At 41.9% G+C, this 21403-nt stretch overlaps 1 protein-coding gene across 3 annotated transcripts in view; it reads right to left on the bottom strand.

The window, feature by feature from the left end:
- Positions 1-2132: 2132 nt before the first annotated feature.
- ARHGAP32 (Rho GTPase activating protein 32) overlaps positions 2133-21403 on the bottom strand; it is a 197383-nt gene continuing 178112 nt past the window's right edge. For all 3 annotated transcript variants that reach the window (XM_029957580.1, XM_029957581.1, XM_029957582.1), the window contains 5 exons: positions 15874-16019; positions 14400-14471; positions 11416-12294; positions 9723-10696; positions 2133-8165 (listed from right to left, as the gene is read on the bottom strand). In XM_029957580.1, the coding sequence (XP_029813440.1) occupies positions 5913-8165; positions 9723-10696; positions 11416-12294; positions 14400-14471; positions 15874-16019 (4324 nt within the window). In that variant the 3' untranslated portion in view covers positions 2133-5912. The remainder of the gene's footprint in view (positions 8166-9722; positions 10697-11415; positions 12295-14399; positions 14472-15873; positions 16020-21403) is intronic.

Genomic DNA, 21403 nt, shown 5'->3' with positions numbered 1-21403 from the left:
TGGCTGAGAAATCTTTTTCAAAGTGTTTTTAGGAAATGAAAAAAAAACTCCAGTAATTGAATGACTCAATGATATCTAAAGCTTTATGTGTGCACAACACTCTTCTCTTTCTTCCCACTAGAATTAACTGGGGATGCTGAATGTCTTCTAGGAACTAGCAGACAGAACCTTTGTAGTTATTCACAGAGAACATGCGAGTGCTATGCCCAGAGCTTTCTCACAGAATGTCACATACACGAAGAACACCGAGGGTCTTGGTTTCATTCTCCTTTCTAATATTGTATCTTACACATCTTTTCTTCTATAACAATACCCTACTTCCTGAAACTTGGCCATTCAAGCACCTTGTTAGGAGGAAAGAGCAAGAGGCTCCAAGCAATGAAAAATAGAAGACACCAAGTCTGAATCTTCTCAGGCCCCAGTTTAGGACTTCCTTTGCTACTATTTTGACAAGAGTATTTATTTTGAATGGCTAAAGGAAGAGGAAGAGTTATAGAGAGTTCATAGTCAATAACAAGAAGTGATAGCAGAAAGAAAAAGTGGATATAGAGAAAAAAAAAAAGACCATAAAGGGAGAGAGGTGGTAGGGCATTTGGTGTAGAAACAAACACTCTAACACCTTTTGTCTCAATGTGTCCTGGAGGCTATTACCAGATGACAGTGATCTGTATGTATAGGTGATGAGTCTTTAGGTAAAACGGCAACAAAGTTTCTGGTTTGAAACATATTCTGACAGTATTTTAATTTAAATATTTAAAATAAAAATTAGGGGTGCCTGGGTGGCTCAAACATCTGAATTTAGCTCAGGTCATGATCTCACGGTTCGTGGGTTCGAGCCCCATGTCGGGCTCTATGCTGACAGCTCAGAGCCTGGTACCTGTTTCAGATTCTGTCTGTCTCTCAAAATAAACATTAAATAAATGTTAAACATCATGATTGTGTTTTGAAGATGTACACTCTCAACTATGCGAAAAACATGAGCAACTAAAAGGTCTTATTTCCAGTCCTTGCAGATGCCCAAGGTTTTATTGTAATGGGGAGTATTACTTTAAAATGTGCCTTTTCCCAGAGAACCACAAATAACTAAAATCTCAAACACCACTCGTGTGTCTGCCACTGATTCTTCAATGATAAACACACATTTTAAGAAGCACTATAATTTTCATCAGTGTGAGGGAAATTTGGTGATGAATTATTGGTAAAGAAATGGGAGTTCTAGAAAATTAAGAAGACCCAGTGGAAATGCCATACGGTCTTTTCTTTAATCCCACTGGAGCCATTTCCATGGGAACATGTGTTCAGGTCTGGAACGCCTCCCGAGGGCAGACGCTGTATGTTTGCTGACAGTGTGGAGTGTGGTCCGCAGGTTCACAGAAAACGGCCGGCTCACCGGGGCCGTCGGTACTAAAGAGGCAACTTTCCCTACTGCACCCAAAAAGAGAGGCCCTAATAATTTGGGATGAAGAATGATTTCTAATTTATGACTCCCAATAGGAAAACTAAGATTTCAAAAGCTGAGTATAGTGTTTCAACAAACACTGAGTGAGAGGGAAAGATTTGTGAGAAGAATTCTGGCAGAGTAATCGCTCTGGACCCCCGTCGGGCAGCCGGGTTACATTCAGTACTTGCCTCAGTCAACTACTTTCTTCATCTGGGTTTGCCACAGAGTATAGGAGGTGACTCTTTTCTGGTCCTTTCTTTCTGAAAAGCCCGCAGGATGTCCACGATGCTTTGAGGGAATCTTTGGACATGTGGCAGTTATTTTGGATCCCCTTGTGGAGGGCTCCTGAGCTAAGAAGCCAATTCAGTTTCCTGGACACTGGCAGCTTGGGAGTCAGGTCACAGCAGCGGTGTGGCAAGGTGGGGCAAGTCTGTCTATGCTTTCCAGCTCAGTGCAATAGGTCTCTGCCTTTCTAAGAGACTGTTTGACCTGGGAAAACCTGGCCAGGCAGCACACTGTGGCAAAGAGATATGAAAACAGGAGACATTAAACCTCTTCCCTCAAATGATGTATTCCATTTGGTACAATAATCTGTATCATACACTCAGATTTGGAGGTTGTTGAATATCCCCAATTACCCTATTTTGTTATAGACATACTAGGTTAAAAAGGAAACACATACACAAAGAAGTCTGTTTTAACCTGAAATAATTTTGTTGATATTTGAATTGCTTTCAGTGGGACATTTGCTTTCAACCACAAGATATCTCCATCTGGATTATCGGAGTACAAAATCTCTTCTCTCCCCCCTCCCCCAACCAAAACAAAGAAACAAACAAAACCCCAAACCCACAACTCAGCTTCAAATAAGTTTTGAAGAAATGAGACTCTAAATATTTACATATGGGTCAAGAAATAAATCACAAAACTATTTACAAAAATACACAAGCTTATATGCATTAACAATTTACACCAGTTCACAAAAATATTAAAACATAAAAAACACTATATAAATTAAAGTTAAGAACTCAAAAGTATGATCTAAGACTTCCTAGGATGCTTCTCTCATGCAGGTCATGGCTGAAAAATCAGGTTTTGCTACCTTAGAATCTAAACTGTAAAACAACCATTTTTATTCTTTGAACGCTAACAGTACTAATCAGAAAAGGAAAAAAGACCCTCTGTGCACACTGACATTAAAATATACCATTCCTGACATTTCCATAACACACAGTATTGAAAATCACATGCCTCTAACCATTTGGAAAGTAACTTTCTGACATACTTTTGCTTTTCTTATTATTTCCTTACACACACTGCTCAGAAGATACTTGGCCAACATAATGAATGATTGATTAACAGGGCTAGGAACAAATATATGGATTTTGCAGGCTCCTTTTTTAACTCTAATGGGCAAATTCCAAATGTACACCATATGCATCTATTGCTGCTTCCAAAGTGGTCACCTACTCTTCTATCTCCACTCAGATTAATGGTCCCTCTTCTTTACATTGTCCTAGAATTTCTCAACCTGACTCTAACTTTAAAAAAAAAAAAAGCTCTGCAGGATCATCCTGCAGTCCTGGAGACTTGCATGTTTAAAAGGAAATAGAATACAATAAGCAGTAAGACTCGAATGAAATTAGTAAGAAAATGGCATCTCTGGGGCTATCGGCAAAGTCTCTGGCCAGATGTCCAGGGAGTATTTGTTTTAGTCAAATCAACTGAGACATTTTGCCAAAAAGATAAAATCAGGAGACATGGCTAAGAAAATACCAATTGAATTCAATTATGGGTTTGATGCATAAGGGTAGCTCCATTTCCTTGATCACAATGCTCCGTATCAAAGCTTGAACAGTTAATTACTGCTTGTGAAGTCACACACAAGGTGAACTATGCTGAGGTAACCTGGCTCACAGTGATTTGCCATGCACTTTCTGCCCTACTTAGACCAGAAAGGGAAAGATACAGGCAAAGTCCCTCGAACTGACTCCAAAATTAAGGCTGTATCTACATACATTAAGGGACACAACTCTAGATTTCACCTGAAGTTTGTGTTTCACGATTATACCAGTAATTTGGGTCATTATTCTGTATTCAAAATATTCACCTGATATTTCTAAGCCCGTAAGACATTAATAAAGTAATTGCTTTGAAGAATTAAGCTTAGTATTCATAAAACAGACTTAGGTTCAGGAGTAAACATGTGTGTGACAACAAATCCACAAATATGAAAACTGCACAGGACTCCTTCAGTAACCTCTTAATGGGCTCTCCGTTACTAGCACCATCTGTACCCGCTCGTCATACCGGCTCCTTTCTACACTCTGTGCTGCTGGTGAGAACTTACAGGGCATGTGTGACCTCAGAGGGGCAGTGCATTGCCTACTTGACAAAAAGATGGTTAAGGTTAAAAAAAAAAGTTGATGCTGCATACTCAGCAAAGATCAAAGTCCTGTATGTAGCACCTGGCGTATTTGTGTGCTAGAAGGAAGTATCCTATCGGGTTTCCTAACACTGTGACTATCTCCCCATTATGTCTACATGTTTAATCTAGAGACCTCCATTTCCACAGACCTTTCACAGGTCAGCATTTCAGGACTGCTACCATGATCTTTATTGAATGAATTCCTCTCATCAATTCTGGGAAACAAAAGAAAACCTTATAGAGTATCTCCATATATAAATAAATCTGTTCTTAAAACTTTATTTTTTTCTAAATATAAACCCTTAAAATGCAATCACATGATTTTCTTTTAAATAAAAAAAACTGGCAGGAATCCTAACCTTTATACAATTTCACAGCAATAATAGCAGCATGAATTTAGCCTCTTAAAAGATTTCTTCCTTTGCTCTAAATAAAAGTTAATTCCAAGTTTTAAAAAGCCAGAGCAGCAATCATCCAGTAAATGGAATGAAATTCTCCTAGTGTCTTCTACAAACTGAGTGTTTAAAACATGTGCATGGACAAAACTCAAGTATTACTGAGAGTTATGGAATGCCACGACAATCTAAACTCGTTTGTAAGCATAGGACTGCCTTGTCAGTCTGGCGTGTATGTGCTTAGCGGGGCAGGGGGTGTTGAGAAGATGGAATGGGGTCAGGCCAGACAGTTGTCTGTTCCTGCTCTAATCGGGAATTCGACTTTCAAAAGAAAGTCCTGGGTACTCATCATGTTCAACGTGCCCGCAGAGCTGTAACGGCTATTCCTGAGATGCTGGTGTAAATGGTGATTAAGGACGACTGTGGTCGCCCAAGTACAGCGTGAACAAACAGCCTGTGAATCCCTTAGGACGTAAACAGTGGAATGCCCGAATTCTGGTGCGACCGGGATGTGTACTCAGTGTGATTATTGCAGGGGCCTGAAGTTTACTAACAGGTAATTTGTAGCTACTTTAAGAGTTCCCAAGAAACCTGTACTCTGGTTTAGAAACAGAAATTAACATGGAAATTGTAATCATGATAAACAATGTGTATTTATCCAGTCAAGCCATGCTGGGTTTGTTTGTTTTCTCCCAATGGTGGGGAAAAGTTGCTTTCCAGAACAAATGGTGTGAGATGTTTTACTAGGATTACAATTTATCAAATATTATTGAGAGAAACAAAATTACTGAAGGCAGCAAACACATCTGAAGCACTGACAGGGGTTTTATGGCGCTAACAAAGTTCACTGAGTTCTGCCTACGAAGCTTCTTTACTTCTCACTTTAGAATCCCTTCTGCAGTGGACCTCAGCCTGCCCACCAAACTGCAAGGAACGACTCTGAGAAGGACGGACGAAAAGGATGTGGTTCAGCTTGGGTCTAAATGGCCTGACATTTTATGATGACTCTTTATTAAAATGCTTCAAGTCTTAATTTCTTTATTGTTTTTTGTAATTATAATGTGCTAATTGTCTGACAGACTTATCTGAAGGATCAGGGAGAAGTTTTTCTCCTTTTGAATTTAACACACCAGACCCTTCCAAGTCAGGAAGAAGGAAGTGAGAGAAACGGAGTGTCATGTCAGTCTGGGCACTTGCATGGCTACTGAAAAAGTACAGAGGAATGCCACAGAAAATGCAAAAGCCTCCCAGGAAATAGACAGAAACTGCTCTGCGCTATATAGCAAACACTAAGGACAAAGTTAAATTCAAATTCGGTGAAAGGCAGTCCTCAGGCTCTTACAAAATTAGCCCCATATGGCAAGTATGATCTGTGACAAATTTCTTCACTAGGTTTTCAACACAGTGCTTTACAATCATTCAGATTTCTTTTAATGACAAAAATCAGTCTATTGATGGATGAGGTGGTGATGAAGCAGGGAAGGGGAAAATGGTGATTTTTCTTTTTCTTTTTTTTTTTTTTTTGTATTTAATGTGGTCAGGGGGGAACTGTAGCTCTTTATTATTTTTTTTAATCTTTTTGGTTACTGAAAAAAATAGAACAGTCCACTGTCCAGCAGAGGCTGCTTCAACTCTATTGCTCCAGGGCTCATTCTGCATGGATCTGTGTTTCGGGGTGCTGCAAGGACAACTCTGTGGGCAGGAAGGCCCCCTGCCCCAGAGCCGTAGCGTATGTCCTGTTTTGTGGGTGGGGGAAGCCAGAGGGCACATAGGTCCCCATTGCTCCTCCCGCGAAGCCTCCTCGCTGGTGCTGGGGTGGGGAGTGGTAACCCTCCAGGTTGTCATATTGGGACACAATAGTCACGCCGCCCTGGCGCTTGCCGTGTGTTTGGTATTGGTACAGCACAGCCGGGTCCCTTTCCGCATGCTGAGTATGGTGGAGCTTCAGGCTATGACTCCGCTCTGGTTTCGGGGGTGGGACTACTGACTGGCCGAGGTGTTCCTCCTCTTTGTAGCAGTCTCTGGAGTGTTTCTCTGGGGCGGGAGGCTGCCTAGCTCGAGGCCTCTCTAGCTCTTTGGAGAGCCTCACCTCTTTGTGGTTCAGTCTCAGAGACTCCTGCCCTGATGTCATGTATGTCCCTCCAGAGTTATGATAGCTGACTGGCTCAGAAGTGTCCGGAATCACTTTGGGCCCATAATCTAACTGGCCAGCCCCTTGGGGGTAAGGTGGCCCATTTTTTGATTCACATAACTGCCTATGGCTTGCTTCCTGATGTGCCCTGTGCTCAGGGAGACTACAGCCCATGTCGTGAAGCTTCCTGTTCCTGAGGCTACTCTGCTTCTGAGGGAGGGATGGCTTCTCCGACTGTCCGTTGCCATATCCTCCGTGGTGGTGGGCTCTATCGAACTCTGGCTCTGGATGCTTCCTGTAGAAGCGGTCCTCTCCCTCGGGACTGACGGCCTTGGCAGCGTGCCGCCCCTCTTTTCCCTCTGCCACTGAGAGAAGTCCAGTTTTCCCAGGATCTGATTTACTACGGAGGTGGATGACATAGATCCCACCCAGGTCATCCTGCACGGCTGGAGTCATGTTATCATACTGGGACATGACAGGCCCTTTCACTTTCTGCCGAGCACGGCTCTCTCTCCGGATAGACTGCATGCGGTATTTTTCCATGTCCTCAAGATCCCATGAGGTGTATGTGTGCTTTACTTCAGCAGCTGGAGGCATGTTGACTACATTATGGTCATTACCAGAGAAATAGCTGGTCACGTTGGCCCGGGGACGTGGGAGCACACCAGCGTAACTGTACAAGTTCTTTCCTTGCAGCCTAGGATTGTAGAAGGCAAAATCGCGACTGGGTAGGCGGTGAAGGGGCCTCAGCTGTACTGTGCTGTAGGGGTCCATGTCACACAGGGCTCCTTCTGGACTGTAATAGGAGCTAGAAGAACTGGAGTATGGGCTATACCGGTAGTGGACCCGGCCATTCTCAAAGTAAGGCTGAAGCTGAGTGACGTGATAATCTGAGCGGGCCTGGGAGGACTGATATGGCTTGTATTGGTACAGGGGTCTTGGGCAGTAGGCTGGTTCATCGTCTGGGGGGACTTCTGTCCGTGAAATGGGAACCGAGCGAATCATGGAAGATGGAGGGGCATGGAGAGACTGCACCCTCCGGATGGTAGGGTATGGAGGAATATCTTCAGGGTAACAACCACTCCTAACAGAGGAGCCCAAAGAAGATACATACTCAACTCGGCTGCATGGCTTAGAGTGATGTCCAGACGCGTTTCTTCCCGGGGCCACGTAGGTGTTATAACGAGGTCCCATGGAGGCTGGTGGCTCTGATCTGGCACCGTACACCTGGTGTTGCTCCAATTTGTTGTGATGTGGAGGTACGCTCTGGGGACGGTACTGGCAGTTTGGAATCATACTGAAATGCAAACAGTTTTCTGGACCAAAGGGTTCAGTGGTGACATCTGGCCTCGTAAAGGTGGAATAAGCCGTTTTCTGAGAAGCATGCTTAGGTTGTGGGACAGGAAGTGGTAAAGGCAAAACATCATCCACAGAAGCCGAGGAAGCAGGGACAAAGGGGTGATAGCCGGAGCTGCCGGCAGGGTCTGCACTACCGGAGTGGATGGCAGCGGCAATTTTACTCTCCATCGTCCTGGTGGGGGGCACCGGTGTGGTAAAGCCACAGGACGAGTACACGGGGACAGACTCGGCACGCAGGTGCAGTGGCGGGGCCCTGGCACCTTCCCGCACCTTCTCAGGCAGGCCTGGCTGGAGAGCGGGAGTAGACATGGGACACTGAGTGGCCGTGCTGCTATCACCGACCAGGACAGGTGCAGGGTCATCCATGGCTCTGGGTTCAGGTGGTCTCTCTGGAGCTGGAAATACTTGAACCTATTGAGAGAGATGACCACATTGTGAGCATGTTTTTTATGCTCCCCTCTGTGGAATCAAACACTATTCAATTTGTAACCCACATGCTAAGGCTATTTGGGGTAGTGGCATGAAATTTCCCCAGCCATGTGGTGGCACTGGACAGGATGGTCGGCCAATCTGTCCCCACTGCTTCGGGTTGTTACCCAGGAAGAGAAGGTCTGTGGTGCCCCTGGCGCAGCAGCCATTACCATCCTTAGAAACCTGTTCTAACTTACAAGGGGTCTTCATTGTGAGACGAGGCTGGCTAGGACATGATCTTCACATGCAGACCAAAACAGAGGTTTAGTTTAAGTACAGTCAAGCTCAGGGGCACCTGGGGGGCTCAGTCAGCTCAGCATCCGACTTTGGTTCAGGTCATGGTCTCATGACCTCGCAGTTTGTGGGTTCAAAGCATTGGGCTCTGTGCTGACAGCTCAGAGCCCAGAGCCTGCTTTGGATTGTGTCTCCTCCCTCTCTCTGCCGGTCCCCTATTCATGCTCTCTGTCTCTCTAAAAAGTAAACATTAAAAAACAAATTTTTTATGTATAGTCAAGCTCAAAAATATATACCTCATCTATCCATCTAGCTCAGTCTCAATGTCAAGAACATTTTGTTAAACAAAGAGAGTTCATCCTAGCTAGAGAGATTTTTGAAGTGACAGTGACACGTAGTAGTAGTTTAAGCCCTCAGATCTAGGGAAGGGTAAGGAAGTGACCTGTCTGATGTGCCATTCAAATCAGCCAGTTACTGTCTCTCCCTGCCTTCTATTCCACCCTTGTCTATAACAGCTCAGGCCAAACGTGACCCTCACAGTGATACTGCAAATATGCTCTCCTTGAGAAGCAGCTGCTAGAAACTGCAGCCTCCACTGAAGACTAGATACTGAAGTCCTTTTTGTTCAAGGTGACCACGAAACACGTGGGGTACTTTTCTAAAACACGAGAAAATGCAGAAGAAACGTTAGCATTCTGCATTCAACACCATCTCGTCAAAACAGATGTCTGGCTGCAGGACAGCCTGCTGGCTGATGCCAGGAGCATCACAAAAAGACCTAAAATGCTGTAATCTCTCACATTTCTAAAACGTCTGTAAAGCAGAAAGGCTTACGAATGTCTTGAGAATAAAGCACGTTCATTGTGCACGTGTGAATAATTGGCAGAGGGTGGTTAAATGACTTGCCCGAAGTCACAATGAGTCACTGATGGAGTTGGAAGAAAAAAAAGCCCTGCAGCCCAATCTGAATTATTTGATCATGACCTCTCTGTATTACTAAGAAGAAAGCACCTAGATGCTTTGGGAAGAAAGGAAAGCAGGCAGAGTTCAACTATAGTCACTGAGTAACTGCTCCTTTCTCACAAAAACCAGCATCAGGGTAAAGGCAGGGTCCAACCTCAGCCAGGAAACTTTTTGTGGCAACCTGCCACAGGACTTAAAATAAATGTCATTTCTGACTCAAAGGTAACAGCACACATGCTGCTAAGTGACATACCTTTGGAAAAGGTTTCCTTCATCTCCCCAAATCCCTCCCCTCCTTACCTTGTGGGAATTACTTAATCCTGTGTTGGCCATCGCTTGTACCTGCCCCATGACTGGCAGCGGCTCCGCTGGCCTCTGGGTCGGAGGTGGGGGAAGGGGGCGGCTAGTTCTGTGAGGCCGCTGGAGTGTGGTGGCTGTGAAATCAGCGGTGGTGGGTTGTTCACAAACATCCCAGCTGGCTTCCCTGGTGCTTAGTTCAGCCACCACTGGGGTGGCTGTCATGTAGGCCATGGCAGCGGTGCTGGTATTCTCTTCGGGGGACCCAGAAGGAGGGTAGATTTTGTCCTTCAGCAAATTAGAAGGTGTGGGAGATTTGTCTGTAAGTTCTGAAGGGGGATGGGGTTTATCCACACTTGCACCAAGATAAGGAGGCTGTTCTCCACTATAGAAAAGAAGCTGAGAATGGTCCTGATCCATGAAGGAGACAGTTGGCATACTGGTCTTCCCAGACTGATCTTCAGGGATGCTTATGTGATCATCAGACTTGGAGTCTGTTAAGGGAACTGAAGCGATTCTGGCCTTTTCTGGGTCCCCGGATAAGTAGGTTCGATGTGGAGGATTCCCTGGTAAGTCTGCCTGGTGGAGCTGCTCCCCGGATTCAGTTGTACTGGAATGGGTGTGGTTCCCAATTGCTGTGTCTGCTAGAGGCTGGTCACAGTTCCCAGATACATCGCTCTGGAGGCGGGATTCCTCTGTTGGCCTACCAGTTTGGTAATAGGCTTTCTCTAGAGTGATGCTAGAGTAGGAACTAGGCAGTTTATCTTCGCTTGTAGCCACTGCTAGGTCTCCAGAACTCCCATAAGCAGCCTGAGAAGTCCCTGGTCTCTTCAGTGACTGAGTTGAGGCTTGCTGTGCAGACTCAGCCAATGCTAGCGCCAACAGGCGGGCAACGTTTTTCGGAGGCGGTGGTGGTGGGATAAGAGAGACTGAACTGACAGGAACGGAATCCTGAGGGGGGTCATGGGTAACTGCTCCTGGTGGGAAATTGGGAAAGAAAATGAGAGTGAAAAGGCAGCTTGTGTTATCCTGTACTGGAAAGCCAAACACTCCCCATCTGATCACTATAAAATAGGTGCCTTCCATATTTCAAAATGGCAATCCACGATCTTCCATCCCACATGCAAATGCTGTAGAAAACACATCTGGTTCAGAAGGAAAACTAAAACAAATTGTTTAAAGATTGCAATCTCCTCTTGAATTCCTACAAAGATGAGGGGGGAAAAAAGCAGGTCCCTCATCTGGTTCAGAAAAGATTGCTTAGAAAACAAGCTTCAAGTGCCTGAAGACTGTTATTAGGAATTGTTTTTTTTTGTTTTTGTTTTTTTGTTTTACATTTGATGGTGTAGGCTGGCTGGTTAACTTGTAAGGCTATATACTATAGGTATTTTTATTAGAAGAGAAAACAGAATCAAGAGCTACGAAGTTGTGCAAAAATTATCCATGGATTCTGACTGTCCAAGGACTTTAACAGGGGATTTTATGAAGGTCTGAAGCAGGACCATTAGTCCTTTGGGGGATTTTTGTTTGACTGATTTTAATTTAGGGCTTTGAGACATCAGCACCACCCAGAAAAACATTCTCTTTGATTAAAGGCTAGCTGTGGAGCAAATTTCTCTCTTAAAAGGCACAGATGGCACACAGGATTGATGATCCCTCTTAGCTTAAAGAAAGAAGGGAGGAAAACAAATGGTACCTGTCTGAGTCTGTCCAGAAGGTACAGCCTTACTCTGACTGCTTGAGGCGGCCTGCTCCTCTTTCCCTGGTGACTCTACTTCCGCAGCAGCCGCCTGGTCTAGGGGCTGGACTTCAGGCTCACAGCCTTCTTGGGCCTCTCTGTCTTTTGTTTTCATCTTTACTACCTGGGTGGGGGATCTATTTATGACATCACTTTCTTCAACACTTTTGTTCCATGTTGGAGAAGATGCATTCGGAGCTGCTGTATTTGACACCGTACCAAGGACTTCGGATACCCGAGTGGGAAGAGTCACTGAGATTGGCTCAGATATGTTCATTGAAGGTGATTTGCTTAGTTTCCGTCCAATCTTTGGAGAGAAAGCGTAGACAACCTTTTCAGTGAATGAGGATGGCTTGGATGATTTCTCTTCAGTTGGGCTCAAGTCCAGGGTAAAGAATGGACTCAGTTTCTCCTGTATAGGAGAGACGGCTTCAGAACTTGTAGTGCTTCCTGGAGTCTGAGACTGGCTACCGCCTGCTTCTGTATCCTTCTTACTGGTACTTGGTATATCCTTGGAATATCCTAATGAATCTAAAAAGGAAGCACCACTCTCCAGACATTCTGATTCAGCCTTAGGGGGACTACATTGAAATGACATGGGATCGAAATCCAGGCTGGCTACTCCAATGTCTGGTGGGCTCAAGTCAACGTCCTCAGCTGCGTGAGAAGACAGAAGAGCTGGAATGTGGAGCAGCCCCACTTCCTCCTCACTCTCATTGTCGTGGGGCAGATTATCGTAGGAGTTACAGCGGTTCCCCAGCATCTCTCCGTTAAAAGAGGCACTCAGTGCGTCACTGCTAGATCTGGGTCTTCGGGGTCGGAACAGCTTGGAATCACCTGGCAAAAATGGGTAACAATATCAAAGTGTGAATGCACAGAATACACAATATACAACACCATGATAAGTCACCTACTCAATATAGTAGTAACGCATTCTGTGGGGTAGAAAATGTTACTTCCCAGTTTCTTTCCAGAAATTGTCTCTTGGGGTATACAGATGGAACTCCCAAACCAAAAGCTAAATAACAAAAACATCTGATAATAATCAGAGGGAAAGGGCAGCCTTTGACAGTTTCAACAGGAAAAAGGACTCAGAACTCTTAGATTCTACTACAAGTCCAACATTGTCTCCTGTTGTGACCTTGGGCAAGATTTCATTTCTCTTGGTCTTAGTTTATCACTCATCTTACACATGACTTCTAAGATAGAATTAACCACTTAAAATAGTACTTTGGATAAACAACAAAGGGAATTTTTGTTTTTGTTTTTTTTGGCAGGAAAAATCCTCATAATAACCACATTTCTAAAAACCAAACATCTCAACTACAAAAACTATAATTCCATCAAGTATTTACATATACTTAGTACAGGATTCTTTCCAGATACTTAAACAAAAATAATTTCATTTTTTTCTTTAATAAGGATAGGCTTTAAGTTTCTCAGGCAGAGTCCTTCAAGAGTAGACTGTTACATGATTTTATGATATTGCTAAATATCCAACCGGTAAAAGAAACCCTCTATCCCAGCATTCTATCACAATTATTAGAATTGCCGTATTGAAAATATACTATAAAGAGGCAGATAAATATATTCACTAATGTGTTAACCACTTACAAAAGTAATCTCTCCTAAAGTATTACTTTCTGCTTAATAATGGCATCCACCCAGCCCATTTCACTATATTTGTGAATCATTCTCTTATCTGCTTTGAAACAGAACATCTCAGAAAACCCTTAAGGTGTCAGACACCCGACTCAAGGGATGTGTAAAGATTTCTTGAATCAGAAGCGGAGCCACTGGTTGATGAGGATCTGAGAGTTACAAGAGCTAATAAATAAAGATGAGAAAGCTGACCAACATGATTAGCATGGTGACACCCAGGACACCTCAAAACACACGATCTTAATATCAACAGATTAAGTTGGGAAATCAGTGTAGTTCCTGATTATTGCTGTAAAAAAGGCCTTCTTTTTTTTGAGAGAGAGAGCAAGTGAGTGCATGGTGAGTGAGCGCAAATGGGGGAGGGATAGAGGGAAGGAAAAGAGGGAAAGAGAATAAGAGAGAGAGACTCTTAAGTAGGCTCCACGGTGAGCATGGAGCCCAACTCAGGGCTCGGACTCAGGATCCCAAAACCATGAGATCATGACTTGAGCCAAAATCAAGAGTCTGACACTTAACTGACTGAGCCCCCTAGAAGCCCCAAAAGGGCCTTCTTTACAATCCTGCCACATATGCCAAACATTAAACAAAGGATGTCCTATTTGCTATTATATAGTTTTGTCAATAAAAGTTATATGTCCTTCCAATATTGAAGTCCATTGTTCACTCTAAAACTTAGTACATAATTGCAACCAGAACCCTGCCAAGTAGGGGCTTAAAAAACTCACTTTCATAATTTTTAGTTTTGTCGAGTTGCAATCAAACCATTTTATACTCTTCATTAAAATTTTGGTCCCCATTTTAAGAGGATTCACTTTTAAGTTTCCCTCTCCTCATACTGAGGATCTATCTTCAGATAATGAGGACTGCCTATAATCAATCTGATCTATGAAATTCAATGTCAGGTTAAGCCATTTACAAGACAAAAGACTATTAATCTGAGTATCAAAGCTGCTTAATTTTATACTTTGTAAAACTGTGCTTTCATGAAAACTAAAGAAAGAAATACTAATAATATCATTTCCACTGGGCATTAATAAATATAAATGGGCAACTTAAGACATTTCACCTGTTTTTATGTAAATTGAATAACAATCATTCAAGTGAAGAAATTAGAGACTGGTACTATATATGAAAACATCAATGGACAATACTAAACAGATATTAGGATTCTTTGGAAATGATAGTCTACAGCCTATTTATTAAGCATATACTTATTAAATATGCTCAATTGTGTTCTTTTATGAAATACAGAATAAAATAATTGATGTTTTTAGTCTTACCATCGACTGCATGGAGAGAAGTAAGAGATTCTTCACTTTTAGCTGAACGGAGGGTTCCTTCTGCCCTGCCACCTGAAGGACCAAATCCAAAGAGTGTCAAGTTTTATTCACTGTTACAGATGTAGAGGAAAAAAACAGGGGTTGTCTCTAAACATATTTAAACTCCCAAGAGTGATCAGCTTTACTTTTTGACAATCATTTTCAATTTAAACATTATATTATATAAGGAGCTGTATGGTTTTTAAATGGTTTCCTATGTGAAAAATCTCTTCTAGAAGATTATGTATGAACTTGAGAATACAGATAAATTTTAAAACTTCTTCCCTTTGTATTTCCTAAAGAGTAGTATGATATCTTAAGATGATGTCATACTAGATTTAGGGTAAGCCCTAAATCCAATGACTGGTGTCCTTCTAAGCAGAGAGGACACAGAGAGACCAAGGAGGCCAAAGATAGGAGGAGAGTGGAGTGATGTTGCCAGGAGCCACCAGGAGCTGGAAGAGGGGAGGAAAGATTCTTCCCTAGATCCTTTGAAGGGAATATGGCCTTGCTGACACCTCAATTTCAAACTTTTAGCCTACAGAACTATGAGGAGATAAATTTCTGTTGGTTTAAGTTACCCAATTTGTGGCAACTTTTTATGGCAGCCCTAGGAGACTAACACCATGCCTTGATTACTTGTTGGATCTTGTTTGTTAAATATCATCATCCTCATTTACCTCTTGGCCACGCTCAACACTGGTGACACTTTCTCTTTAAACACCTGCTCCATGATTTCTGGTCATCACACTCATCCCTTTTGTCCTCTGCCTGCCCTTCTGTAATCATTTCCTCTTACTCTTTTCACAACAACTCTGCTGTTTCCAGTCCTTTAAGCACTGCTTTTCTCAGGATGCAGCTCCCCACCTGCTTCTCTCACTCAACAGGCTCTTCCCTAAAATCTCTCACTAGAGTTTTCACCCTTGAGTATTTGCTGATGACTTCTGAATCCATATTTCTACTAATACTAAACCCATTTACTGAATTCCAGACCCATACTACTAATCACCTCTTGGGCATGTCGAACTTACTATGTTCAAAATAAACATCACTTTCCTTCCATGTTGAAATATAGTTTTGTCACATTTTAAATCTGTAAAATATAGATTAATCAACTTAAACACCATAGCAGTTATTTTGTGTTAGCAGCAATATACAAACTATGTTATGAGTAGTTGTGAATTTTAACCACATTCCCATTCTATATAATCTACATAGTTGCTGCAAGGAAGTGGGTACTTCTACGTGTTTGTGTGTGCGTCTGGACAAAAACACAATCTGCGGGGAGCAGCACATCTGGGACACACCGTGCTGCAGCACGTCAGCACAATACAGCGACCACGGACCCAGAGTGCGCCCCGGGATGGGCAGCGTGGAGCGGCCACGCGGGCTGCGGTCCTGGCAGCCAAGCACAGGAGGGCAGGAGAGCACCAACCTTTCAGAGCCATGGCTTTCATCTCGGAAGGCTCACTCTCATTCCGCTGCAACTTCCGCTTAGAAACAGACGATGATTTCCCCAAGTTGAAAAAGGAACGCCAGCTGCCCACAGGAGATTTTTTCATTTTATTTTGAGGCCTCCTCCTATGAGAGAAAAAACAATTTTTGGTAAGATATCACAGGGACTATCTTTACTTATAGGAAATGAACAAATGATGGAAAGAACCAAAGGGCCCAGAGAGGCACAGCTGAAAACATAAACATACACTATGCAGGTGCATGTATGTAGCATACACACACATATGCGCATGTGCAGCGAAAGCATGAAATGAAAATAAAATGTATATATATATTTGTTTTTTATTTTGGAGAGAGAGAGAGACAGAGCACAAGCTGGGGGTAGGGGCAGAGGGGGAGAGAGAATCTCAAACAGGCTCCACTCTCAGCACAAAGTCTAATGCAGGGCTTGATCCCATAACCCTGGGATCACAGCCTAAGCCAAAATCAAGAGCTGGACACTCAACCAGCTGACTCATTCAGGGACCCCTCAATTTTAATATCAATAACTAGTCACAAAGATAATTTTTATACAGATTTTTATATTTAGATCTAACCTCATAGTAAAATAAGTGAGAATAAGAAATATTTGGAAGTAGGAATTATTAAAAATCTAAAAATAAAAGAGTTAAGGAAAAGGATTTTACATGTAAGTAAACAGAATTCAACCAAAAAGAGGGGCGCCTGGGTGGCTCAGTTGGTTGTGTCCAACTTTGGCTCAGCTCACGATCTCACGGCCCATGAGTTTGAGCCCCATATCAGACTCTCTGCTGACAGCTCAGAGCCTGGAGTCTGCTTTAGATTCTCTGTCTTCTTCTCTCTCTGCCCCTCCCCTGCCCACGTTCTCTCTCTCTTTCTCAAAAATAAACAAATATTCAAAAAAGTTAAAATAAAAGAATTACATAAAAAAAGTAATACAAATAATAACATATATTGAATGTCAGGCATTGTGCTGCCTTATATGTAGTAGCTCATTCAAATAAAAAATAACCATATGAGATAGGTACTAATATTCTCATTTTAGGGCTGAGGGAACTATGACACTTAAGTTTTAACTTCCTTAATGATATAAAACTAGTAAATAATGAAGTCAGGGTTGGAACCCAGGATCTATTCTATTGACTAATACTCTACAAAGAAATTTTTGAATACATTATGGGAAATGCTAGTAGGTATCATTTTTTACTTTTGCCCGTCTTCAGTCTTGTTGGCCCAGCACTGGCAGGAACCAGTTCTGACACTATCCATCTACCTTGCTAACACTATGCCCCACCCCAGGGTTCCCTTCAGACCAGCCCCACCCAACCCACCTGTCCCTGCTGGCTCTCCTCCAAAGTGGCTCCTGCCATAACTGGCAGGCAGCCGTGGTCAGGATGGAGCCAGCCCTGCCCCCCAGCACACCAGCTGCAGGTGCAATGAGGCCTCTTAACCAGCTGCACCAAAGGTCGCCTCATCCACCAGCAATCCCCCTGCAGCTACAGCCACGCCTCTCAGACCACCAGATGGAAGTCTGGCTGTGCCCACCAGTGTGCCCACAGTGGTCATGACTGGTCACTGCAGGCAGCTGGGCAGAGGGCCAGTCCCACCCACAAGCACATCCACAGCCGTCTCTGCCTAGTCACAACAGGAGAGAGCACAACACAGGCCACAGAGGGAACACCCCAGGAGCACTTGGTTCTGGTGACTCAGAAGGACTGCACTACTGGGCCCCATGAGACACCTTCTAATAAAGCCACTACTTTAGGACTAGGACACATAGGCACAGCGGACTGACTACCTAATACATAGAAAGAATAATGAGGAGGTGGAGGTATATGTTCCAAATGAAGTAACAGGACAAAACCTCAGAAAAAGAATTAAACAAAACAGAGACAAGTAATCTGCCTAATAAACAGTGCAAAGTAGTGGTCAAAGATGCTCAGTGGGACACTGAAGGACAGTGGATGATGAAGTCAGTGAGAACTTCAACAAAGAGATAAAAAATTTAAAAGAGAACAAAAAAAAGCTGAAAAACAGAATAACTGAAAGGAAAAATATGCTTGAGGGGATCAAGAGCAGATCAGAGGATTCAGAAGAATGGATCAGCAATCTGGAAGACAGGCCAGTAGAAAGCCCCCAAGCTGAACATACAAAAGGATTTAAAAAATGATGGTACCCAAAAAGGCCTCTGGAAAACATCATACATATAAACATTTGCATTATGGGAGTCCCCAGAGGAGAAAAGCAGGGGGGCAGAAAACATATTTGAAGAAATAATAGCTGAAAATTTCCCTAACACAGGGAATAAAACAGACATTCAGGAAGCACAAAAGCCTCCCAGAAGATGAGCCCAAGATGGTCCACACAAAGACACATAATAACTAAAATATAAAAAAATAGAGATAAGGAGAGAATCTTAAAAGCAGTAACAGAAAAACATATAGTTACATACAAGGCAGACCCCATAAATAGCTATCTGCTGATTTTTTTAGCAGACATTTTTCAGGCCAGAAAGAAGTGAAATGACATATTCAGAGTGCTGAAAAGAAAAAATCTACAAACTAAGAAAACTCTACCTGGCAAGTCTCATTCAGAATTGAAGGAGAGCTAGAGTTTCCCTGACAAACAAAAGTTAAAGGAGTTGCCCACGAAACTAGCCATACAAGAAATGATACAGGGACTATTTTTAAGTAGAAAAGAAAAGGCCATAAATAGGCAGAAAGGATTCAAGGAAAAAATTTCACAGGTAAAAGCAAACACAAAGACAATAGATCAATCATTATAAAGCCAGTATGAAGCTTAAAAGAAAAAAGTAGCAAAATCAACTTACCTAAAAAATTACTTAAGAGACTCACAAATAGAAAGATGTGAAATATGATTGTCATATACATAAAATGTAGAGGAGGGAGTAAAAACATAGTGCTTTTAGAATGTGTATGAACTTAAGTGACCATCCACTCAATACAAACTGCTATATACATAGGGTATTATATATGAACCTCACAGAAACTACAAACCAAGATCCTATACTAGATAAACATATACAAAAGAGAAAGGAATCCAAGCACAGCACTAACAAAAGTCATTAAATCAAAAAGTAAGAGAGCAAGAGAAAAACAAAGAAATAAAGAACTACACAAAGAACCAGAAAACAATGAACAAAATGGCAATAAGAACAACCTATCAATAACTGCTTTGAATGTAAGTAGACTAACTGCTCCAATCAAAAGACAAAGGGTTATTGAATGGATTAAAAAAATGATCTATTTCTGTGCTGCCTACAAGACAGTCACTTTATGTGTAAGTAAAAAAAATGGAAAAAGGTATCCCATACAAATGGAAGCAAAAATAAAAAATGTTGGGGTAGCAACTTTTACATAAAAAACTCAGACTTTAAAACAAAGACTGTAACAGGAGACAAAGTAGGCATTATATAATAATAAGGAAATCAATCCAACTTAGACGCTATAACAACTGTAAGAATCTATGCAACCAACATAGAAGAACCTAAATACACAAAGCAAATATTAACGAATGTAAAGGGAGAAAATGACAGTAATACAATAATAGTCAGAGACTTCTAACACTCTACTTATATTAATAAATAGATCCATCCAGACAGAAACGAAAATATATCTATCCTTCTCAAACTATTCCAAACAAATAAATGAGGAAATAATGTTTCCAAATCTATTCCAAGAAGCCAGCCTTATCATGATATTAAAACCAGATGAAGACACTACAAAAAAAAAAATTATAGACCATTGTCCCTGATGACCACACAAGCAAAATTCCTCAACAAAATATTAGCAAACTGAGTTCAACAACACGTTGAAAGGATCAATGACCAAGATCAAGTGAGTTTTATTTCAGTGATGAGAGGATGGTTCAGCTGCAAATCAATCACCATGATAGACCACATTAACAAAATGAAGAATAAAAATCATATGCACATCTCAGCAGATGCACCAAAATCATCTGACAAAACTCAACACCTGTTCATAATAAAAACTCTCAAGAAAGTGGATTTAGAGGGAACATATCTCAGCAAAGGCCAGACATGGCAAATCCACAGATACCATCACACTTAATGGTGAAAAGCTGAAAGTTTCTCCTCTAAGATCAGGAAAAGACAAGGATGCACTCTTAGCACTTTTATTCAACACAGTTCTGCAAGTGCTAGCTATAGCACTCACACAAGAAGGAAAGGAACGGAAGGGTAAGGGGAAAGAAAGGAAGAAGGAGAGAAAGAGAAAGACATAGAAAGAGAGAGACGGAGAAAGAAAGAGGAGAGAAAAGGAAAGAAAAAAAGAGAATGAAAGAGAGAAAGAGAGAAAAATAGAGAAGGAAAGGGATCCAAATTGGCAAGGAAGATGTGAAACTGTCACTATTTGCAGATGAAGTAATACCATACTTAGAAAACCCCAGATTCCACCAAAAAACTAGTAGAATCAATGAATGAATTCAGTAAGTTGCAGATACAAAATTGATATGCAGAAATCTTTAGCTTTTTTTTAACACTAGTAAAAAACTGGCAGAAAAAGAAATTTTAAAAAATCTCATTTATAATTGTATCACAAAGAACAAATGCCTAGGAATAAATTTACCCACCGATACTCTGGAAATTATAAGACATGAATGAAAAAACGTAACGATAACACAAACAAGTGGGAAGACACGTCATGCTTCTGACGGGACGGATTCGTGCTGTTAAAATGTCCAAACCACCTAAACAAACTACAGATTCAATGCAACAACTATCGAAATATGAACAGCACTTACCACAGAACAAGAAGAAAACAAAATCCTAAACTTTGTAAGGAAACACCAGCCAAAGCAATCCTGAGGAAGAACAAAGCTAGAGGTATCGCACTCCCCCAATGTCAAACTACACTGGAATCAAAATTGTCCCGTATCCTGGCATCAAAAGCAACACACAGTTCAACAGGACAGCAGACAGCCCAGAAATAAACTTCACGCATACATGATGAACTCACCCAAGACAAAGGTGGCAAGAATATACAATGGAGAAATGATAGTCTCTTCAGTAAATAGTGGAGGGAAAACTGGACGGCTACACGTTAAAGACTGAAACTAGACCATTTTCTTATACCATACACAAAAATAAACTCAAAATAGGTTAAAGATCTAAATGTATGGCCTAAAGCCATAAAACTCCTAAAAGAAAACATAGGCAGTAATCTCCTAGACATCAGCCTTAACAATATTTTTCTGAATGTTTCCTCAGGCAAGGTCATCAAAAGCAGTGTAGAAAACCATCACCAACACAAAAAAATAACCTACTAAATGGGACAAAATATTTGCAAATGATATATCCAATAAGGGATTAACATCCAAAATATATTAAAAAACTCCTACAACTCAGCACCCAAAAGACAGTCCAATTAAAAAAATAGGCGGAGGACCTGAAAAGACATACAAATGGCCAACAGACACGTGAAAAGGTGTTCAACATTACTCATCATCAGGGA

Source organism: Suricata suricatta, chromosome 11 (assembly GCF_006229205.1).
Source record: "Suricata suricatta isolate VVHF042 chromosome 11, meerkat_22Aug2017_6uvM2_HiC, whole genome shotgun sequence".
Classification (NCBI taxonomy): domain Eukaryota; kingdom Metazoa; phylum Chordata; class Mammalia; order Carnivora; family Herpestidae; genus Suricata; species Suricata suricatta.
The sequence above is the reverse complement of the archived record's forward strand: the minus strand, read 5'-3'. Positions and strand labels throughout refer to the sequence as shown.